This window comes from Gymnoscopelus braueri, assembly GCF_963280865.1.
Source record: "Gymnoscopelus braueri genome assembly, chromosome: 21".
NCBI lineage: Eukaryota > Metazoa > Chordata > Actinopteri > Myctophiformes > Myctophidae > Gymnoscopelus > Gymnoscopelus braueri.
The window spans coordinates 17,951,594-17,976,337 of NC_137623.1; the positions used below are offsets into that span (position 1 = coordinate 17,951,594).

At 40.8% G+C, this 24,744-nt stretch overlaps 1 protein-coding gene across 1 annotated transcript in view; it reads left to right on the forward strand.

Moving 5' to 3' along the window:
* Window positions 1-24,744, forward strand: part of mmp16a (matrix metallopeptidase 16a (membrane-inserted)) — a 106,186-nt gene that overhangs the window by 45,529 nt on the left and 35,913 nt on the right. Inside the window, exons 2-4 of the mRNA XM_080418414.1 lie at window positions 1,110-1,258; window positions 6,191-6,313; window positions 14,163-14,467. Coding sequence (XP_080274540.1) covers window positions 1,110-1,258; window positions 6,191-6,313; window positions 14,163-14,467 — 577 coding nt within the window. The remainder of the gene's footprint in view (window positions 1-1,109; window positions 1,259-6,190; window positions 6,314-14,162; window positions 14,468-24,744) is intronic.

Genomic DNA, 24,744 nt, shown 5'->3' on the forward strand with positions numbered 1-24,744 from the left:
AGTAAGCCAAATCTTTCAAAACAGCCTCATTGTGGCTCTATACCAGCCCTCTCTATGTTTTGGCCTATAACTCTTGAACCGTAGGTCGAACTTCAACATTTGATTCCCCCTGGATCCCATGCAACTGATTTTCTTTTTAAATAGACTATCATGTGACTATGAATGACCATCAAACAGGTTTTGATATTCCATTCTGTTTTTCTGCTTCGGCTTCCAAAATTAGTGGTAGGGCCCTATTTCTTACAAAAAAACATATATGAATGCAGCATCCAATCAACCCCATATAAGAATCACATGCTATGGGGCCTCTATACAAGACATCTCCAAAAGTGCATTTACTTCTGCACATATGGGGTGCCACAGATGCGAAGAGCTGAACCGTATGTCGTAGAAACACTATTTCTCCCCGCTGCTTCCTCAGTTCCTGACGGCTACAACCCATGACTCACACAGCCCTGGCTAGGCAACCCAGCCTGGCGGAGATAATATGTGCACTGTGGACCTTCCTTTTTTAGTTTGCAGCTGTGAGCATGCAGCAGGCATGCAAAAACGTTTGCCGTACAATACTGTGTTCTGGAATAGCAAGCAGGTTTTGGCAGCACAGGGCCATTGGCTGAGATGTAAAAAGCTTTGAGGCAAAAGGGCCTCCTTTTTTATTGTTTAAATGTGTTTGCCACTTTTATGTGTCTCTTTAACAACTGATACATATTGGCTATGTTCAGACTGGCAGTCCAAATCCTAATTATGGATTTTCTTAACAGCAAAAGACACATGGAAAATCAGATTTTATGCACATTCCTATGCGGTTCGAAACGTTATTCAAATCTGTTTTCTAAACATGTACTGCCTCGAGTCTGGATACTGTGATTTTTTAATTTTTTTTTTACAAAATGTTATTTTCTTTCAATTCTAGTTTTTGTTATTTCATTAGTTTTAGTTAACTATAATAACCCCAGTCTCTCTGTCTGTCTGTCTGTGTGTCTCTGTGTGTGTGTGTGTGTGTGTGTGTGTGTGTGTGTGTGTGTGTGTGTGTGTGTGTGTGTGTGTGTGTGTGTGTGTGTGTGTGTGTGTGTGTGTGTGTGTGTGTGTGTGTGTGTGTGTGTGTATAGGCATGGCTGCAGAGGTACGGCTACCTCCCGCCCACAGATCCCAGAATGGGGTTGTTGCGTTCGGCTCGGGTCATGCAGTCTGCTATCGCTGCTATGCAGCGCCACTACGGCCTCAACATCACCGGGAGCCTCGACCACAACACCATAGAGTAAGTCACTGATTGATTATCAACCTTTTTCATTTTTAAGGACCCTCAGTTTGATATGCATTCGCTAATGCAGTGTTTCTCAAACCTGTTCATGTCAAGGACCCCCAAAATTGGCTGCAGAGTCAGACCAACATCTCAAAATATTTTGTGCCAGCGACCCCCAGAAGCGAAGATGTGTTAAAAGCGTTCCCTTTAAAAAAAAAAAAAAAGTTTAAAAATAAGTAAAGTAGCAGTTGTGCAGGAGGCACGGTGGCGCAGTCGGTAGCGCTGTCGCCTCACAGCTAGAAGGTCCTGGGTTCGATTCCCGCCGGGGGACGCTGTGGGCGCTGGGGGCGTGTCTTCTCCTCCGCGTCATCAGCGCCCATACCCTAGGTGGGGTTGGCAAAAGGGCCTACTCTGTGTGGAGTTTGCATGTTCTCCCCGTGTCTCCTAGGGTAGTTAATACCCTCACAAAAACATGTAGTAATCCTGGTCGCTATACCGCCTCCCCCATGACAGCCGGGGCGCCTGATGGAGGGGAAGGGAACTGGTTGGAATAACGTGTTCCTTCCACGCGCTACGTCCAATCAGGGAAACTCCCTCCTGTCAGGTGACAAGAAGGTCAGTTGGCTCTCATGCCTGAAGGAAGCATGAGCTCGGCCCCTGACCTCCCTACTGTGGGGGACTGGTGTAGTGCTGGTGTAGGGCGGGTGTAGCGCCCAGGATCACTTAGGAAATTGGCACCGGGTGAAAAGAATGGGTTACAAAAATCGCGGGATAAAAATTTAAAGTAAAAAAAAAGTAGCAGTTGTGCGCTTGTAGATCTGCTATTTTTGAATAGCCAAAGTATGATATATGGTTACAGTGGTTAAATAAAATGATTGTGATGCTATATTAAAGGAGCATTTCACCCCTGGAAGAACTTACAGTCACTCAATGTTAATAATATTTGTAGTAGATAACAGTAGCAAAATTTGAAATTTGCACCCTATGGCCAGAACAATATAGAAGTCTGTGTGTTTGACTGGGGTTTGACTGGACTGCTGCATTACTACAATGACCATAATGCTTTGGGGCACTGCCCTTCCTAGTGGGGAGGGGAGGCTGCGTGGGGGTGTGGTCTACATTGTAGTCAGGAAATAAGGTGAGATATAGAGACTATGAGTCAAATGACTCATAGTGTCTGAGGATATGGATACAAATCTAAAAATACAGATAAAACACAAAAACACACCAGGATCATGTTTATGGGTCCTAGACCTAGATAAAAATAGGGGTTTGATGCAAAATTGGTGAAATGTCCCTTTAACAATTTAATTTTGGGAGACCCCCCCCCCACTGAGAAGTTGAACCACTGACCCCCACTTGATCATAGTCACAACTGTCACAATTATTACATAATCGTTTAATCACAATTATTTTATATAATCGCAATTATTTTATATAATCGCAATTATTTTTGCGTAATCGTCATGATCAATGTAAAAAAAAAGTCGTATGTATTTTTTAAATGTCAGATCTGTTATAGATTGGCTATTTCCACTATAATGTTTTATTTTTAAGTATTAAGTAATCAAATATGTGTTATTTGTCTTATCTGCCCTGTGTAACTTTTGTTTACGAAAGCTAAAAGCCAAACAGAAATGTTTTAATTCATAATGTTCCATTAATTTGGTGGTCCCCCTGGACCCGACGTTGAGAAACAGTCGTTGCACCATGCTTCATGTTATGGATGTTGTTGTTTTGGTCTAACTGTCTATTCATTGTTTCACACAGACCACAATAACACTGGCAGGAAGTGCCATCTATATTTACCACCAGGTTTTTTAGCATTAACACTGTCCACCAGGCCTGGCATTTCATCATTTTAGGTTCAAAGCCCTCTTGGCCTTCGTTGTTTTAAATCTTTTGAGGGCACAAAAAGGCCAAATGCCAGGGCAGGAAGGCCATGAAATAAAACAATGACTTTAACCCATTTAGACCGGGAACGCATCTGCGTCATTTTAAGATTTCTTTGGCTATTCAAAAATAGCAGATCTACAAGCTCATAGCGTGGCACCGAGTGCCGCGCTACGAGCTTGTAGATCTGCTATTTTTTGAAAAATCTTGAACATTTGTGCAAATCTTTGAATACATATGTTTTTTTTTTTAGAGAACATTTTTTACTCAAATCTTGGGGGATTCTACAAATGTCTTCTAAATTCTAACAGTTTTTTTTTGAAAAAACGTAAGTTGCTATAATCAGTGGTTCTCAAACTTTTTCATGTCAAGGACCCCCAAAATGATATGTATTGGGAAGCGGACCCCCATCTCAAAATATGTTGTTCCAGGGACCCCCAGAAGATCGGAGTTAAAAATGTTTGCTTTAAAGCATATATATATATTAAAAAATGTGCACACATTTTTCACGATAAAAAAAAAAATAGCTGATCTACAAGCTCATATTGCTGCACTCGGTGCCGCACTATGAGCTTGTATATCTGCCAATAATAGCCAAATAAATCTTAAAATGACACAGATGCGTCCCCGGTCTTAATGGGTTAAGTCTATCTATAGAAAGTCTATCTATAGAAACTACAGAGTTAAAAGTTCATACATGCTGAAAAAAAAAAAAAGCAATACAAATATGTTTTACTTCATCCTTTGAGATTTGATCTTGTGCAACTTAGTTAACAAAATAAAGTTTTTTTATTATTATTATTATTGTTGTTATTATTATTTAAACATTGGCGTCACACTGAATGACTATCGTGTTACCCTGAATAACACATTAACACTACAGCTCATAAATACTGATTACATGTGATTCCTTTAGCAAAAACAATTATGGTCCTAACTATTATTACTAACAACACTATTCTTTTTACTAATTTACTTACTTACTTTACTTGCATAATAACAGGATAAGATGTTTTAAATGTGCATGCTTAATTGTGTATTTCTTAGAAATAGCTAAAGGGAAATATTATTGCTGCTAGTAATAATAGTTCATAGAGTCATTATTGTTATTGTTGAAGAAATCACATTTAATCAATATTAAAAGGCATTTTACCATTATGTTAATGATAAAATATAAACAAATGTATGTGAACGTGCAGAGCTGTAAAAGCTTAAACCAAATCAAGTCAAAAACTTGACTAGCACAACTGTACTGAATATAAAACAATTCTTACTTGCCAATGTTCTGTTTTATTTTGAACATATTGACTTATAAACTGGACTCAGTGGCGGAGTCCAGGGACTCCGAGGTCCCGGGACTCCGGGGGCCCGGGCCGTCAGATCACATGGACCTTTATTTTATCAGAATTAGACGCACTTTGCGTGCTCCGCCTCTCCGCGGCCGCCTCTCAGCAACTTCCCCAGAGATTCACCAGCTTACATGGAACTGCAAATATATTCGAGGCACCCCAATACACTGTTGGAAGCTCACCCTAACCCTAAAACTGAAATAAAGTAACATTAAAACGAACACAATCCGCCCAAAACCCGCAAATGATCTTATTCAGTGTCTTATTCAGTGTCTTATTCAATTGTCTTATTCAATTGCCTTATTCAATTGTCTTATTCAATTGTCTTATTCAATTGTCTTATTCAGTGCGCACCGCACACCGTGCTATGAGCTTGTAGATCTGCTATTTTTGAAAAATCTTGAAGATTCGTGCAAATCTTTGAATATATTTCTTTTAAAGGGAACATTTTAACACAAATCTTTGCTTCTGGGAGTCCCAGGCACAACATATTTTCAGATGGGGGTCCGCGGCCAAATATATATCAATTTGGGGGTCCCTGGCATGAAAAAGTTTGAGAAGCAGTGCACGATAATAGGCTATACAACTCTATGGTTAGGTATGTGCAACAACCTGGTCAAGTGACAACTCCACCTGGCTCGGTGTCATGTGGTCTGCCGGACATTACAGAGGATTCATTTCCTCAGACACCAAAGTGTTCCTGTCACGCAGGCCTTTTTTTTAATGTCATCAAAGCTAGCCTTTTCCCAGACACCACAGCTTTGTTATCAGATCAAACGCTGCTAAATGAGTTTCAGCGCTTGGGAGCGTGATGATAACAGGAGCAGTGTTTGTCTGCTCCTCATTGAATCCCACCAAAATGAATACAACAGCCATAGAGGTATTCCTCCATCATTTCATTCATACTCATACTCACAAGGGTGTGGCTTACCAAAAAAGAACAGATCTACAAGCTAACAAAGCTTTGCAAAATAACTACATGCTGCTACAAGCCAACAATGAATTGCAAAATTACGTTGCAATGGCTCCGTAAAAAAAAAAACACAATTCTCAGCAGTATTATAACACTAAAATAATTGGCCAAAAATATTGCCCATACTATTTAAGTGCATGTGTATTTCCAATGGGAATATATCACATCTCAATGTCTCTTTGTTTAGCTTTTTGTTCTTTATTCAACAACCTGATGGCCATCAGGTAAAAGCTGTTTTTGAACCTGACAGTGTGACTCTTCAGACTCCTGTATCTCCCGCCAGAAGGCAGAAGGGAGAACAGACTGTGACCTGGGATGGGGTCACTGATAAAGCTGGTGGCTTTTGACAGGCAGCGTAGTAGATCTGCTATTTTTGGACGAACGCTTTCCCAGAATACGGATGTCGGGGTTTAAGTGTTCAATGTGATAACAACCATGGTAACAATGTGCTGCTTTCTTGTTTCCTTGTGCATCTGTTTGTTGAAGCAATAACACAATGAGGTGAGACAACCAGCGTGCATGTGACTATGAGGGTGAAACTAATATTAAGTTCCTATTTATCGGTATCACAATGAAAATTCATTTTTCTCATTTTTCAAAGAAATACCACCATGACATTTTTTACATACTTTTTAAAAATATTAATATCTCTCTCTCTCTCTCTCTCTCTCTCTCTCTCTCTCTCTCTCTCTCTCTCTCTCTCTCTCTCTGTTCTCTCTCTCTGTGCTGCAGCTGGATGAGGAGGCCCAGGTGTGGTGTTCCTGACCAGCTCGGTGGAGCATCCAAGTTCAATGTCAGGAGACGGCGCTACGCCCTCACAGGACAGAAGTGGCAGCACAAACACATCACATACAGGTGGGTGGGTCCACTACAGCTACAAAAGAGTTTGCAGACAATTTACTTCTCTCTTCTTTCTTTATTTTTTGTCTGGTAGGCCTTTATACACCGTAGGCGTGACAGATAATAGATACAAAATTACTCACTGGTGAATATTTCACACCAAAACTATTCATAGTTGATGCCTCATTCAAACAGGTGAATTCCTTCATTCACGACACGTAAGCTCAGAAAAACTGACCTTGTTCCAGATAAAAGAATTACGTTGTGTTGAATCAATGCCCCCGGTGTTGCACTTTATATTGTACTTCACATCAAGCCGTTCACACACACCACAACGGTGGAACACTGTTACACATCATGTGCAACAACTGCTGAAGGACACAGCAGCCGGGAGGAGGTGGGGATCAGTCTCAGCGTTGCCAGATCTTGTAAGAGAAACAAGCGGTCTATGAAAACAAGTCCAAACGCACTGACTAGGCCACATGAGTCACACACACACACACACACACACACTGCAATCTGGTCGTCAGCTGTAATCTGGTCGTCAGATGGTCAGCTACAAAATCTGAATTGAAAAAGTTACAGGTTGCTCAGAATAAAGCGGCTCGTCTGGCACTAGGATGTTCATGCAGAACGAGTATTAGCTATTTGCATGAACATCTGGCATGGCTAATGGTTGAACAGAAATTATCGGTGAGTCTTCTAATGCTACTGTGGAACAGTATTAGCACCAATAAGCCGTCTAGCTTGGCTCACCAGTTACACATGACTTCTGAACATGGGTACAACACCAGAGGAGCAGCTTCTGGAAACAAAAGAACAAAAACAGCACCAAAAACAAATTTTCTAAACTCACTGGTATGTGTCAGTGGCGCAGCCAGAACGCTAGTATAGGCTGGGCCTGAGCAGGAGCGGGTGGGCACACGCGGTTTTAGGGTTAGGGTTGGGTTAGGGTTATGTTATGTAATTCTTATTTTTGCCTGATTTTACCGATTTTTTTTTATCAAAAAAATATTTTTTTAAATTCCCAAAACATTTTTTTTTTGCAAAATCGATTGGGTACGGCCCAACCAGGCCCACCCATGGCTGCGCCCCTGGTATGTGTATATATATATGTGCATATAACACACTGTGTATGTGTGTGTATATATATATATATATATATATATATAGGTCAATGGAACTCTCGAATGCTCTGCCCAAAAACATCTTATCTACAATCAATAACAATATTACTTTACATACTTGACAAGTAACTTGTCGATTATGTAACTGTTATTTGTGTATTTGTTCAATTTGACTGGACTGTTGGATTACACAAACACACACAAACACAACAAACACAAACAATATGAAGCATTTTAACAATCACTTCAACACAAATCTTGTATGGGGCTCCCTGGCACAAAATATTTCAAATATTTTTCAGGACAAATGCATTGGGTTGAGAACCACTGGGTTAAACAACATTAGGAAGCAATTAAGCCCAAATTAGCAACTACACTTTAAAGACGAGCCCAAAAAACTGCAACCCAAAAACTACCAATATTTACAAGTGACTTTACAGAAAAACTAGACCAAAGACTCTATAATAAGCGGACTTGGCAACACTGATCGATCTGGTAACCTTCTGGCCTCCAGAAGTCCACTCTAGCTTCTATTGCACTGCACGGTGGTCTATAATAAAAAATAAAACTATAAAAAATATAAATAATTAGCATTTTACTCACCCGAACAGATGTCCGTAATGCTTCACGTTTCTGCTTTCACACACGGAACATCTGCTATGCACAAAAAAAGCCTTTGTGTGAAGGATTGTGGGAAGGATTACGGACATCTGTTTGGACAAGTAGAAGTCGACATAGTTTGGTTATAAACATATCCAGACTCATGTACGGAGAATGGAACAAATCTGTTTTATTTTGCCAAGTACATTTTCACACATGGAATTTCATTTAGTGAAGTTAGCATGCCTTTAGGAAACAGATAGGCAAGCAGCAGCGCAGCAAACATCAAAGTCATGTACAATTAAAGGACGACTTCACCCATTTTCAACACATCTTATAATTGGTCCTCACTAATGCTCATGATAATATGGTACCATTTTTGTCTACTTGATCTGTGTCTAGGAGGGCTGTCAGAGGAGGGCTGTAAAACAGTTCAGAAACCCACCTGCCAGTGACGTCATCGATGGGCAATCCAAGCTAATAGAAACTGCAGGCTTTCTATTCCTGGAAAGTTAGCATGCTATAATGGAAGCCATTGGTCTTGCGTTAATACAAATCTAAATATATTTTTTTAATCTTGTTTAAAAAAAACCGATGATGTAACTGGTAGGCGGTTTTCTGAAAGAGGTGGTGCCATGGTTTTGCACTTTTTCTGTTTTTCATGTGTCTATGAGGTTGATAGAACTTCATAAAGCCCCCCGGTGGTGTTTTTATGGTGTTTTATGTCTTCTCTGACTATTTGGAGTTTTTTCCTGGAGGCTGAAACCTTGAGGGTCAAACGTGTCAATAGAGAAACAGCGCTTTAGTGACATCACAAAGCCATACCCTCCCCCTCATTATCATAACACAACAGGTGTGGGCATGAGGAGGAGGAGGGACTAGGACAGGTGGGTGGTGCTAAGGTGGTGGAGGAGGTGCTAAGGTGAGAACCAGGTATACTTAATGAACTGGAGGCGTGCCCACATAAAAACATAATTTTAACAATTTCTGTACACTTTTTTTTGTTGAAAAAAATCCTTACATAATAATAATACCTTATGATCAGGTTTTAGGGTTGGAAAATATCATGGCACCCCATCTTGAAGTGACCACAGCCCTCATATGAGACACAGATCGAGTAGATTGCCCGGTCACCCTTAGTTTTGAGTCTGGTCTTGGGTATGATCAGAAGGCCTTTGTCAGAGGACATGAGAGATCTCACACTGTTATATGGGCGCAGTAAGTCAGTGATAAGCCTGGGTACCGAGGCTAGTGATATAGAGTGGGGCCAGCCCATGTAATGCTTTATAAGTTATTAAAAGGATTTTAAAAACTATTCTGGATGTAATGGGCTGCCAGTAAAGTGCAGCCAACACCGGTGTTATACTTTATGTGCAAGTAAGAATTCTAGCAGCCGCATTTGGCACTAGTTGTAGTCGAGAAATAGAGGAACGGCTCAGGGTGATATAGACCAGTGGTTCTCAAACTTTTCCATGTCAAGGACCCCCAAAATGATATGTATTTGGCCGCGGACCCCCATCTCAAATATTTTGTTCCAGGGACCCCCAGAAGCAAAGATTTGAGTTACAAATTTTCACTTCAAAATATATATATATTTAAAGGTTTGCACAAATGTTCATGATTTTTCAAAAATAGCAGATCTACAAGCTCATAGTGTGGCACTCGGTTGCCATGCTATGAGCTCGTAGATCTGCTATTTTTGAATAGCCAAAGTATAAAAGGTTCAAACTATTGTGATGCTATATTAACACATTTTACTGGGGACCCCCTGGGGGTCCCCGGACCCCACTTTGAGAACCAATGATATAGACTATAGAGTCGATTACAATAATCAAGATGGGAAGAGACAAAAGCATGCATGATTTTTTTCTAGGTCTTGAGCAGTAGGCAATGCTAGAGCCAGACCAGGGCACTCCTCATGGGGCTCAAGTCCGCTTCTGATGGCGCGCCTGTCTTGTTTTAAGTTATGATTGCTGTGTTTTCAATGTTGAGTCTACAAGGAGCGCAATGTGCATCTCGTCACTCGGACTACCCTGAAATTTGAAATCTGTACCCACTACCCAGTGATGAAACGGCAGTACAATATGTGATGAGTTGGGGAGTGAGAATATGTCGTTCAGCAACATCAGAACCACAACCTTTTTTCTCCTCAGTGGCTTGACCAATTGATGAACTTGCACATGGGTACTGGCCATTGGCATATGAAGACGGTGACAAAGCCAATTTGTCTTTTTCCCAAATGTATTTTATTTCCCAAATTGAATTTATTAGCGTTTTTTTGGAACCGTCCTTGCAGACTATGGGATCTGTTAGTCGTGCTTGCAGACCCATAGCCCGGATGGACGGTGGCTGGAAATGACGGGTACGCCGGACTAGTTACAGTTTAATCTCTTATTAACATTTATGTGTTGATTATTGTAGGATAATAGAGTCCTGATAATAAGAGTCCAATTTTGTAAACCCTGCCCCACCCGTTAATAATCAGACCGTCACCTGTGATTATCTCAAAATCCAATCCAGACCGGACCCGCCCGTTAAATAATGGACCCGTTGCCCGCGATTACATATAGCCTACAGATAGCCTGGCTCCAGACCATAGACTCCGCCCACTCACTGAGTGGACCGCTTCAGTCAGATAATCAGGCTAGTCTACAGACACAGTCAATTTAAAAGTGTTTTATTTGCAGTACCTTGAATTATCGCAGAAACAAAGTATAATAACAACTGTTTTAACCCCTCACGGGTACCCGTCGGGTACCCCACCCTCTACTGTTTTTTTTCTTCTTTTTAACATTTAATTTTGGGCTTTTATGCCTTTATTGATAGGACAGTAGGCTGACAGGAAATGGGGAGACAGATGGGGAGTGACAAGCTGCAAAGGCCGTCGGGATCGGGACTCGAAACCGCGACATGCTGTCAGGCTACACTGAGCCTAGGTGCCTGTACCGCTACACTAGCGGCCCAGGCCACACGCACACTACTTTGGTAAAGATTTACTGCAGTACAAGGAGCTAACAAGAAAATAAATAAACAAACAAACAAACAAAAAACGACACAAAAAACACTTGTGTGTGTCTGAAATATTGCCACATACTGAAACTCTACCAAATGTTCTTCTGTTAGATTTTGATTGTGTTTTCACTTGTCTTCTGTCTGGTTCCCATCATGCCCCTTCTGTTTGTGAGATATCATCCTTATTGTTCCTGACATATGAGAGCCCTTTGCCATGTGAATATCCTACAAATAGTTCTCCCACAGTGGTAATGTTGTTAGTAGGCCAGCGTAGCACATTAAAGCTGTCAGCACATGACATCTGCACTCACTGGGCCCAGGGTGCACTCTAGGCCATGTCACCCCCCTTCCATGCACTTGGTCTTGTGAACTACTTGAACCCTTTTTAAGGTGTTATAAATTATATATCATCATCGTCATCAAAGAAATATGTCCTGGTCTGAATATACAGTATACTTATATACACCCAGACTCTCATAACAGGCGCGCACCACATAACTCTGCAGGTGACTGACTGAATAAGGTGGTGTCACCCTGTGTCACCACAAAATATAGAAAAATATGAACTATTGCATAATTTGTATTGTTACATGAGCTCTTACACATACTGTGCTTTGTCTGTTCCTCCATGATTGAAACATCTACAGTATGTTGGTCCATGGTCTACACAGGCTTTATTAGGGCTGTACAATACATTGTAAATTATTTCAATCTTATAGTTTCCACAATAAATCATCATCAATGTCACCCATATTTGAAAAGCAGCTTTAATTTAAGTAGTTTAAGTATAACAACCTTTCAAATAGAATATTGTCTGTTCTCTGTGGCCAATCTGTTGTTGTGGTGATTAAAAGGTGCTCTGAACAGACTGGCTTGAGGAACAGAGATTGAACGATCAGCTGCTAACTAAACCTATACTAAACCAACAATGGATAGATCCAATAACAACAGCATCTGCTGAACCTAGTCTCACATACTGTAGATCAGAGATCTCTGCCAACCAAAAGTCTGGTGGCAACTAATTCAAAGTAGGGGCTAAAACTGGGTGCAAACAATTCACAATGTAAAGAAAGAACTGAAAAAGAAACTCACATATTTTGTCAAATGAAGGGTTTTTAAAGGGGAACTCCGCCAACAATATCACCCTTTCCCCGGTTCGATGCCGGGCGGACCATTTGCTGACATGTCATTCCCCTGTTCTCCTTGTTTCCTGTGTCTCTCCACTGTGACGATCAAATAAAGCCCCCCCTGCAATGAAAACATTTATTTTCGTGTTTGTAATACATTCTGTAACTTTTTTTGATTGTAAGTAATTCTGGTAATTCCTGTTTCCACAAAAAGGAAATTAAGTACTTGAAGTGAAGTGGGGCAAGACCTGCCTTTTCTTCTTGGGTGAGGCCATTCATTACCCAGCCAGATGCACTGCAACAAGGACACATATTCAGTTGAAGAGCTTCCACTGCGCTATCATCTGCTAACCTCAAAACACAAAACTAATCTCACAGACAAATGACCAGAAGTGGAAGAAGTACACAAATGTTTTACTTAAGTAAAAGTACTGTATCATTACCACCATGTAGAAATACTCTGTTACAAGTAACGGTCCGGTATTCAAAATTTACTTGAGTAAAAATGCAAAGGTATACTTTAAGTGCCAAAATATACTTTAAGTAAAAATATTCATTCCGCAGAATGTCCCATTTCACAAGCTTTCAAAATGTATACAAGTCTTTTGAAAATGTGATGCGTTGTGAGCTTGTAGATCTTCAAAGAGCCGAAGTGTACAGATAAGGTTAATGTATGTTTTGTAATTATAATCAAAAAAAATAAACTGGCAACTAAGGTTTTCAAATAGTTGTAGTGGAGTAGAAGTACAATATTTGCTTCTGAGATGTAGTGGAGTAGAGGTAAAAGTATAAAAAATTTGATATACTCCAGTAAAGTAAAAAAAAATACCTCACAATTGCACTCAAGTACAGTACAGTACAGACAAATGCCCACTGCCTCGGTCAGCTGAGGTCGATTTGAAAGCAACAATTATTTCCTCTGCGCTGACATTTGTCGTGTGTGGACTTTGTGTGCCTGTTGTTGGCACCACTCCGAGAGACAACAAGTGGACTCAATCAGACACACTTTGAAGACTTTTAAGTCAATTATGTCAGTTAGAGGGGTGCTTAGATGTGTGGCTTTAATTTAAGTGCTGAAAATGCTTTGAGATAACGTGGGAAATGTTTTGACTGTTGAACAAGACAACTAATGCTGCGTTTCACACTAGACAAAAGCTAAGAAGTGACTGAGCGTGGTCAGCTACATTGCTGCCGAGTCACCCTTGACGTGTTGCTAAAGCCACACTGTGTAAATGAAAAGGGCAGGGTTAAATAACACCGGGAACTGGCCAACGGCCAGAATTAAGTTTCCTTCCATTTACGGAACTGAGCAGGAATTGTGGGGAGAGAGACGGAGAGTGAATGTTGCTTGACTGATTGATTAATGCTTGATGGGATGTATTATAGTTGTTTATACACTATTGTTGCTGTCGGGTGGAAACATCCTATGTCCAAAACTGTTACTTTTCGGGATTCAAATTATTAAGCAGCAAAAATAGCTCTAAATATGCTCTAAATGCGTTTTAAGCTCAGATCAGCTATTTTTTGTGTGACACTGTGGTATGACGAGGTAGGGTAGGGTATTCATTTACGGAAAAAAAAACGTAAAAATTAGAAGGTGGAGATTAGAGGTTTCTGCCCGACAGCAACGCTATGATAATCACCTGAATTGAAATGTAAACTCAACAACATAATGTTACAAAATGTTAGACATTTTCATTTTCACATCAAACACAAAGACAATCTAAACTTTGTCTCAGCACCAAATTAAGAAATGAACAAAGCTTTAATTCTAAATTGGCTCTACACTCTTAACTCCACCACAACACATGCACACACACACACACACACACACACACACACACACACACACACACACACACACACACACACACACACACACACACACACACACACACACACACACACACACACACACACACACACACACATATATATATAATAAATAAATAAGACTTTCACATCACATCCATGACCTGTGTGCTGTCACCTCCACAGCATAAAGAACGTCACACCCAAGGTGGGGCCGGAGGAGACGCACGACGCCATCCGCCGGGCGTTCGACGTGTGGCAGAATGTCACGCCGCTCCGCTTCGAGGCCGTGCCCTACAGCGAGCTGGAGAGGACCAAGAAGGACGTGGACATCACCATCATCTTCGCCTCGGGGTTCCACGGCGACAGCTCGCCCTTCGACGGCGAGGGGGGCTTCCTGGCCCACGCCTACTTTCCAGGTCCCGGGATCGGAGGGGACACGCACTTTGACTCGGACGAGCCGTGGACGCTGGGAAACCCCAACCACGACGGTAAGACCACTGGATAGGACTGTCACGATCATGACATTTTACACGTAATTGCGATTAACGATTGAATTGTGTTTTTGGTATTGAACAGTGTACAAATAATCTACTATGGCCAAAACAGGCAATATTTAATAATTGTATACATTGAATTTTGTTTTATACTGGATATAGCGGCTCAATACAAGCTCACAACTCGTCTCTACCCGTTGTGTGCATGTTTAAAAATGTACAGTATGAACATTTTTGAACAGATGAATGCAAACGAAAATAATTGTGATTATCTTGAGTAATCGCAAATAGGCAATTACAATATGTAAGAATTGTGTCAAGCCTAACACTGGAAACATCACACTCAACTGGTTTGACACAGCGACCACAAGGGGTGTTTCCACATCGTTTCAACATGAATTGCAGTGAATGACTGCAAAACAAATGCAAACTGAGATTAGAGATGTGTAACTATGCATGCACTGATGTACGACAACATTTGTTAAAGACAGGGGCAGTCTCTGTTAATGGTGAGAAGTTAACATTAGACTGGTATGGTTCTTTAAAAAAAACAAAAAACTGTTTGAATAGGCAATGGTGTTGAAAACTGTGATGGATTCTAGGACATGCAGCAGACGTCCTCTGTGTGATCTGCTGTGGTGTGATCTACAACAGACAGAGGTCTGGTATCTATTAAGCACTGATATCTGCTGATCTTCACAGCCTGATGGTGTGGTTATTGAAGCCTTTTAACCACTTAAGCCCTTTTTTTAGACTTTGCTGTACAATGCTGTCGTGCGGCAAAAATATAGCCAACATACAAGCTCACAACGCTATGTGAGTTCTTAGATCTGCTGTTGGCTCTTTTTGTATTTATCTGAGAACATTTTTGCCCATAAAAACGAGACAGAGAAAGACAGAAGTAACAATGAATTTTTGAAGCTGAGAACAGAGACGGAGGACTGTGGGAACGAGTAGAGCTTGGGGTGTTGGAAATAGAACACACACACAAAGGGACACACTTTGTTCCTTATTTTGGGGAATCAATCAATGACACATCTTACAAGTTCAAACAGCTCACATATACAAGTTGTTAACCACTTAAACACACTAGACGCCCGGCTGGGTGTCCCTTATTTTGTCTTAAGTTGTCCATACCTGTGTCAGCTGCCATTCTGAATGCAATCCAACTGTGCATGAATTACAAGCTGAGAGATGAGACAAAAACTGGATTCATCCAGGAAGCCAGGAATGGAATACAAGAGTGGCGTAGTGCTTTAATCAAACCCCATTGCATATTTTCCCTGGCAGAGCATTTTGTTTGCACAATAAACTTGTGAACGGATTGTTACATTTTCATGAAACTTCTTCATGAAAAATCATCTGATATGGCTCCCCATATCAGATGATTAACTTACGGTTAAAAAATGGTCAACGATCAAGGTCAGTATCTCCGGCTTGGACAGCAAATGGTTAGCAATAGATGTTAGCGTGGTCAGGGTTTGCACTCAGTAAACCCTTCTTTATAATGAATTATTAAAATTAATGGAGCATAATTTACAAAAACGTATCATGATAATTCAACGAAGACTTTAAACTAACAAAGTGTAAAAATGTTTACTAAGGTAATAAAACCAGTCCAGTCAAATACCCATAGACTTTAATGGAATAACAATGCTAACTGCAACTAGTAGGAGGGGAAATGCTGACACCTTTCCATTAGTGGGAACTGCAGCGTTTATTACTTCCACTGGCTTCATTTTCAAGATCAAAAGCTTGCCGCCTGGTATAAAGAGTCTATGTGTAAAGTAAATAATTAGCCTCGGGGAAACAACGGTTCCCAAGACATGTGACCCCATAGGTCAAGAGCCTATCTCCTGTTTCCTTAGTACGAGCCAAGACGGAAATGGCAAAACATGCAATCTCCGGTTTACTTCCCGTATCCGCGTGACGTAGGTGGGCGCCTTTTTAGGAGAGCGGAAGCAGGATGAAGTCAATTAATTACAATGGAAGAGTGAGCGTGAACACAGTTTCTGAACCATCCTTTAGCCCCATGGTCACTGAACTAAATATTGGACCCGATCGTCCCAAGATTTTCATACTAAAATGGCCCTTTTCAGGGAGACAAATCAGGAGAAAATCGACTTTCTCTGTCCCAGCAAAACACTCTCGCGGGATCTAGCACAGGTAAAGCATTCGCGAGATTTGCCGTCTGACACCGGCGCCCACGTACGAGGATTTGTGTACCATGTCACCTCTAGCAACATGGTACAATCCAATTGGGATGGTCTATCTTCCTAAATTAACAATTTTTGGTATGAGGCAGCTTGATGTACCAGTACACCCCCTGGACGTGACACTGGTATGTCACAGACACTTACCCCCAGTTGAACCCTTGATGGCTGAGGGCCAAGCAGGGAGGCATTGGGTACCATTTTTTTATAGTCAGTCTTCGGTATGACTTGGCCGGGGAATTGAACCCTGACCTCCCAGTCTCCGTGTGGACACTCTAACCACAAGGCCACTGAATTGCAGTCCACATATCGTCGCTGTCAGGCAGATACCTTGTATCTTCATACATACGTTATTTTTTCTTCATAAATTAATGCCGAAGCCTACTTAATGAAAATAGTCCAATCTACAAGGCAAGCTCACAACACGTCGCATCGTGTGAGCTTGTAGATTGGTTATTTTCTCTATTTCTTTACTTTTTTTTGACAATTAACAGTTGGACATACAGGGTTTCCACCCGACAGCGATGATATGCATGCACAACGTCCATAGTACCAATCCACACACTAACATTATGCATACACACCCAGTCCATCCTTGTTGTTGTTGTTGTTGGCACTGTTCAGAGGAAGAGGAAGCATCTGTCACTGAATGTGGTGATTCATCGCTCTCTCTCTCTCTCTCTCTCTCTCTCTCTCTCTCTCTCTCTCTGAACTGTCTCTGTCTGTCTGTCTGTCTGTCTGTCTGTCTGTCTGTCTGTCTGTCTGTCTGTCTGTCTGTCACACCAGTGGTGTAAAGTAACTAAGTACATTTACTCAAGTACTGTACTTTTAGTAGTAAAAATTTGAGGTATTTTTTACTTTACTAGAGTATTTCCAATGTCCAGTACTTTTACTTCTACTCCACTATATCTCGGAGGCAAATATTGTACTTTTACTCCACTACAAGTATTTGAAAACTTAAGTTACTTTGCAGATTAAATAAATTATTATCTTATAAAACATACATTAACCACTTTAGCCCTATTTCATACATAGGCTATTTAAAAATAGGTGAGCTTGTAGATCTGCTATTTTTAAACATTTTAGTACCTTTACTTTTGGTACTTTGAGTGTATTTTGATGCCAATACTTTTGTACTTTTACTCAAGTAACATTTTTTAACACAGGCCTTTTACATGTAATAGAGTATTTTTTTTACTTATGTAAAATATCGTGAGTACTTCTTCCACCACTGCATCACACCTCTATGGAAACATGTCATTATGCATGCGATGCCATATTACACTCACTCCCCAGCTGACTTCCTGATGACATGACTTCCATGCTGAGTGTGTGAGCCACGCCTGGCGACTGGTCACTCTCTAGTGTGATGACTTCCGTCTGCCATCAAAGAGGCCAGACTCATTTACGCTTCCAAAGTGGTGTGTTTTAGTAGTGTCTGGTGGCCAGTTAGTGCACGCACACACACACACACACCATTATTATCGCTGTCGGGCAGGAAACCACGTATGTACAAAACGGCTTCTTTTCAGGAAATGGAGGGAAAAAAGAGGAACCTGTTGTAGTGGCTGACTATTAGCGATGCCCAAAGAAATCAACTATCAGCTGGCAGGCTAAGCGCGGGAGCTAATTTCCAGGTGCAAGTGTGTGTATTGCCAATATGCAGCGCAGTGCTGTGTCCCTCGCTGTTTTAACAGATCTGAGACTAAAATAACGACTAAGTGTCATTCTACCGCTCTCCGAATAGGGTTGTCAAACGTCCCTTGACATAAGGAATCGTTTGGGAATCAATCAATGCTTACAGGATACAGTACATGATACAGGTTATTAACCACTTAAAGGAGTAATTCACCCCTTAAATTACTTATTTTCTATCAATTACACACACCCCATGAAGCCTTTAATTCATGCAGATCTTTTAGTTTTTGTCGCATTCCTAAACCAATAATTTGGTGGCCAGCCGAGTCGACTCAATTGAGTCAATTGAGTCGACTACTACTACTGAGCAGCCACCCGGTCATCGAATTATTGGTTTAGGAATGCGACAAAAACTAAAACATATCCATGAATTCAAGGCTTTATGGGACGTGTAATTGATAGAAAACAAGTACATTTGTGGGTGAACTGCTCCTTTAAACCCTCTAGACTGCACCTGAGTTGTCTCTGAACTTGTGGACGTGTTGTGATAATACAAACTTTTCCAATAATCCACATACATCTGTTGCAAAGAAAACAAAACATACTCTCTCGCCATGCCTTTCGGCCTGGCGGAGACAATAAAGCAAATAATGAGTGTTTCACCCAAAATGCGGTCAACAGAAATTACCCTCCCAGCTCACCCTACTCCCACGGTCAAAATACTAAAAGTGAGCAGGTGAGTACCATTAACCACTTGAACCCAGCATCCATATGGGGGGAACTCTGTCCCGAGCCGATCTAGCGATCTAGCGGTTCAAGTACAGAGCCAACTCAGGTCCAGTTTACTAAGTCTAGACTGTAGACTGTAGACTGTAGACGGACAGGGGAAGACGGAGATACAACACAAAGGAATTTCGAGTTTATTCATCAGGCCTGTCTAACTTTATCCATCTGTGTGTATTGTGGTGAGAATAGCTGAGAATGCAGATCTACAAGCTCACAATGCATCACAACCCGTTGTGACCTTGTAGATCTGCATTTTTTCATTTAGTTTGTATTAATGCCCAAAATAGCAACGCCAGGTTGAAAGTCGTCTTCTCTCTCTGTTCTTTAAGTTATTGCTGTATCTAACCTTGAACCCTTTTTCCTCCCACATGTTTTTTTTGTGTCACCTGACGCCATGACTCGACAAAGTGTGAATTAGCCTCAAGCCTTGCATCACAACACACGCACACGCACTCACGCGCGCGCGCACACGCACGCACGCACGCACGCACGCACGCACGCACGCACGCACGCACGCACGCACGCACGCACGCACGCACGCACGCACGCACGCACGCACGCACGCACGCACGCACGCACGCACGCACGCACGCACACACACACACACACACACACACACACACACACACACACACACACACACACACACACACACACACACACACACACACACACACACACACACACACACAGAGAACAGATGATCTTGTCTCATGATCTCAGCTGTGAGACGAGACGAGACGCCTCTCATGTCTAATCTCTTTAAATTTCCGGGACCAGCCGGTGAGGGACAGACCTCAGCCGTATGAATTATTATTATTGATTTTGTTTTATCGGTGTCACCAATGTCATCAATGTCACCAATGTCACGAATGCTCATCGACACATCAATTTCCTGTGCCGTGCAAACAACATCAAATACAAACATGCACACACGCACCCACACACACATGCATGCACACACGTTACTTGTGAGGACATCACCATTTTAGGACAGCGATTTTATGGATGCTGTGTGTGTGTGTGTGTGTGTGTGTGGGGGGGGGGGGGGGTCTTTCTCCACTGATATAAATAAAGGCAGAAAACCCCCCCAAAAGATCTTGGTGTGGCATTAGTGGGGGGGGAAAAGAAAAGAAAAAGGTGGTGTGTGAACATACCCTTAGGGCCCCGTGCTCTCACTAGCAGAGCTATAAAAAACACAAAACATGTAGTTTAATTACAGACATAACCTGAACCAGAAAGATGTGTGATAAATTTAGCAGGAAATATCGAGGGCAAACTTTTGCCTCCCTGTGCTCTTTTACAGATATTTACCTCACCATGTTTGATTATTTACACATGCATGTGAAATCTATTAGCCCCATCCGACACACACACACACATGCACATGCACACTAACACGCACACACACACACACACGCACGCATACAAAGCCTAGCCTCAGAACTTTGGTAATGTAGGCTATACAGAAAGTGGGTCGGAGCGAGCGCGATGTGTCCAGCTGTGAGATTTGTAGACGCCGACGGCCTAAACCCTCATTGACAGACATTAAGACTCTCTCTCTCTCTCTCTTTGACTAAGTCCTTACATAACCTCTCTCACACTTGTGCTCTGTCTTTCTTTGTTGTCTGGTTCTCTCTCTATCTCTCTCTCTTCTCTCTCTCTCTCTCTCTCTCTCTCTCTCTCTCTCTCTCTCTCTCACACACACACTCCCTCTCTCTCTCTCTCTCTCTCTCTCTCTCTCTCTCTCTCTCTCTCTCTCTGGTTGTCCTGGATTCACTTCACCCCATTCTCTTTCTAGTCAATGTTTTCTCATGCTCCCCCTCCCCCGTTTTCCATCTTCCACTCCCCATGTCCTCCTCTCACCCCATTATTCATCTCCAATCTCACAGCTTATGGCTGTTTAACCCAGCCGCTCACAACCTGTGGGCCGGGGACCCACTTGTGGGCCGTGAGGACATTGTAAGTGGGCCCCTAAATAATTACAAAACTCATAATAATAATAAAGACACTTCAAAAATGGGTTTTCATTGTGATACCGATAAATAGGAACTTGAAGTAGGCCTATGCTAGTTCCATTGATCCAAGCCAGAATACAATCAATTAATTGATCATTAAAACAAACAATGCCCTGAAAATGCATGCAGCCCACCCATCTGACCACTTAACACAGCAGCCTGCTGTGTTAAGTGGTGGAATGGGTTGTCCACGGGCACTTTGGAGAGCTTGATCCAGACATGGTTCACAAAGTTCACTTTGCCGATTTTCAACCTTAAATGTCATTGTTCTGATGTGAAGAGATCAATATGGGCGGGCAATAAATACCACATGTCCAATGTGTAGTATTTCTCCACAAAATGTTGATGTTGCAAAGGTATTTATTTATTTTATTTATTTTATTTATTTTATTTATTTTATTTATTTTATTTATTTTATTTATTTTATTTATTTTATTTATTTTATTTATTTTATTTATTTTATTTATTTTATTTATTTTATTTATTTTATTTATTTTATTTATTTTATTTATTTTATTTATTTTATTTATTTTATTTATTTTATTTATTTTATTTATTTTATTTATTTTATTTATTTTATTTATTTTATTTATTTACCATGCACATTATTTTTATTTATTTTTTTAAAGATAATGGGGGGGGGGGGGTCTGTATGGTTGATTGTCAATAATGAGAGAGAGACAGGAAACTGGGAAAGAGAGTAGGGGAATGACAGGCAGCAAATGGCCTATCCAGCGGGACTGGCTGTCAGGCATTAGAGCCTATGGGGTACGCGCCCTAACCCGGGTCTCCCGGGAAAATGTACATGAACAACATTTCTGTTTCCATCAATCTCTGGCACATGAATGTGCTGCACGTTGTTAGCTTGAATATTGGATATTTTCACTATTTTTGAAACATTTTAATGTATAAATAGGGCTTTCTTTATTTAGAGTAACCAATATTTTCCCCCCTGACCCCCCCCCCCCCCCCAATTTAGTCATTATGCCAATTAGCCTTACTCAAACATTTCTGTGTTGCCACCGGTGTTGACATTGCGCCTCCGTTGCACCACCCGAGGACCTAAAATAGGGCTTAAATGGATCTTATTAAACACTTAAACCCTATATACTCCGTTGACCGGAGTCCCCCAGGGGTCTACTCGCCCCCTCCTTTTTTTCCCTCTACACCATCTCTTTGCCGAACAAAGCCGAACTTGCAGATCTGCTATTTTGGTCAGATGTTCACCCCAAGATAGGGACACTAGGGTTCATCTGGTTAAGAGAACGTGTAAAGGGTATAGTTTATAGCTGATCTTTGTATTGTTACATTGTCCTGAAGCAGTTTTTTTATTTTGTATTATTTTACCTTTATTTATATGGGTGAAGTCCCACTGAGATACAAGATCTCTTTTACGAGGGAGCCCTGTTGAGGCTAGCAGCAGTACAAGAAGTTGCAACTTACACACCATAAACAAACATTTGCATAAAGACTAAAACATTTTAAACAAGTTAAGAGTGCAAACAGAGTCAAAAGGCAAGAGAAATAATAGCACACTTTAGTCAATAAAACCATCAGCTAGGGAAGCAGGTGCACAGTCCGATGGAATCTGCCATCAGATCGGTCAGTGAACTAGTAAAAGACCTAAGCATGATCAAGATACAAGGTTTTGTACATAAGTCCATTTAACTGAAGGCTGCAACTACCCCAAAGATCCACTCTCACACAACACCAGCCCAAACACCTCCAAGCCTCAGACGGCAGATTAACATGGGATGCTCTGCATCAGCTCTGCAGTGCTTTAATATTTGGATATCGATTTTTGCTATTTTACAGGCTTGCTGCTTGTGGACATGTCAATGTGAAAGGTCTTAAAGACTCAACGGTTCAGTAGGCAATCCACCCCTTCTACATCCCAACCTAGTTGACAACACCCCTAATGCCAGACATCTTGATGCCAGGCATTAAGGCATCAACTTTAATCAAATAAGAACACGTAACAAAATATGCCTATTGAGCGCTCACATAAAAAAAGTGGGGAATAACAACATAAAGTGAACATTACTGTGCTTGCATTAGCGAACCCACAATTAACCATAGGCTATCAATCATAGCTGCAGTTATTAATAGAAAATACAACACCAGTAATTTCATGACTGATAACTTTAGATATCCCACCACTGTACAGTTTCCCTGATTTTAACCAGTTCTGCATATTTGCATTAACGACCTACAGGTGCATGCTACGCGCCATTTAGTTAGGCTGCTGGCAGGAATTCAAGTGCATTTTGGGTAAATTTACAGTATTAATGAATTAAACATAATTAAGAACAAATGAACAAATGTTTTTAGTTAAAAGTTTACAAAGGATTTTCCTGTTTTTTTATAGGGAAAAATCTATTTTGAAATAATGTATTAGTTATTTATTTTTTGTAAAGGCAACTCCGCACCAAACAGACTCGTCCAGACTATTGCAGACTACTCCAGACTGCAACAGACTGGTATTCGGTTGGCAAAAGTTACCATTTAAGTCTGTCAGCCGACTGGCCATTCATGTGCTAATTTGACTTTTAGCGTGCCAGCGTTGCCAGGTCTGCTTATTATAAGCGACTTTGGGCTTGTTTCCCTGCAAAGCCACTTAGGGATGTTCCCAGCGTTTTTTCTTCACTGACGTGCAGTGGTGTAAGTAACTAGTACATTTACTCAAGTACTGTACTTAAGTACAATTTTGAGGTACTTTTACTTTACTGGAGTATTTCCAATTGTCTATACTTGTACTCCACAACAATTATTTGAAATGTTTAGTTACTAGTTACTTTGCAGATATAAATCATTATGAAACATACATTAACCACTTTAGCCCTATTTTATACCTATAAGCTATTTGAAAATAGCAGATCTACAAGCTCACAACGTGTTGCGATGCACGCGTTCTGAGCTTGTAGATCTGCTATTTTCAAACATTTTTGTACTTTTACTTTTGGTACTTTAAGTACATTTTTATACCAATACTTTAGTACTTTTACTCAAGTAAATGTTGAATTCTGGACTTTTACTTGTAACAGACTCAGAGTACATCTATTGCATTCAAGCCTGGAATTTCGTCATTTTAGGGGCAAGGCCACTTGGCCTTTGGTGTTGTAATTTTTTGGAGGGCACAAAGGCCCTGCCCGGTCTTCCTGCCAGGGCAGGAAGGCCATCCAAAAAAATAATAATGATTTTTAAGTCCAAAAATGATTTTTAAGTCCACGGAAATAATGCATTTAACTTGAAGGTTAAGGATCATTGTATTTTAATATATTATAAGAATAGTATAACTATCTGTGAAATATAACCCATTTATTTCACAAAATAATGTGTTGGCAAATGACCAATATTTAGTTATATAGGTCTCAATATGTCACATTCAGCCCTGGACTTCACTGACTGAAGTAGGGGTCACATTAATCACATTAGATTCACAGAATGTATTTTACCCACAAGTTATTTTCATTCAAATGAAATGTGAATGAACTTGCACTAATAATGACTTTAGTTGATTTTTCACTCTTTAAAATATAGTATTTCTTAATTATTAATAATTACAGCTTGTAGATTGGCTATTTTCACGATTTTAAATTGTTTTTAAATAATAATA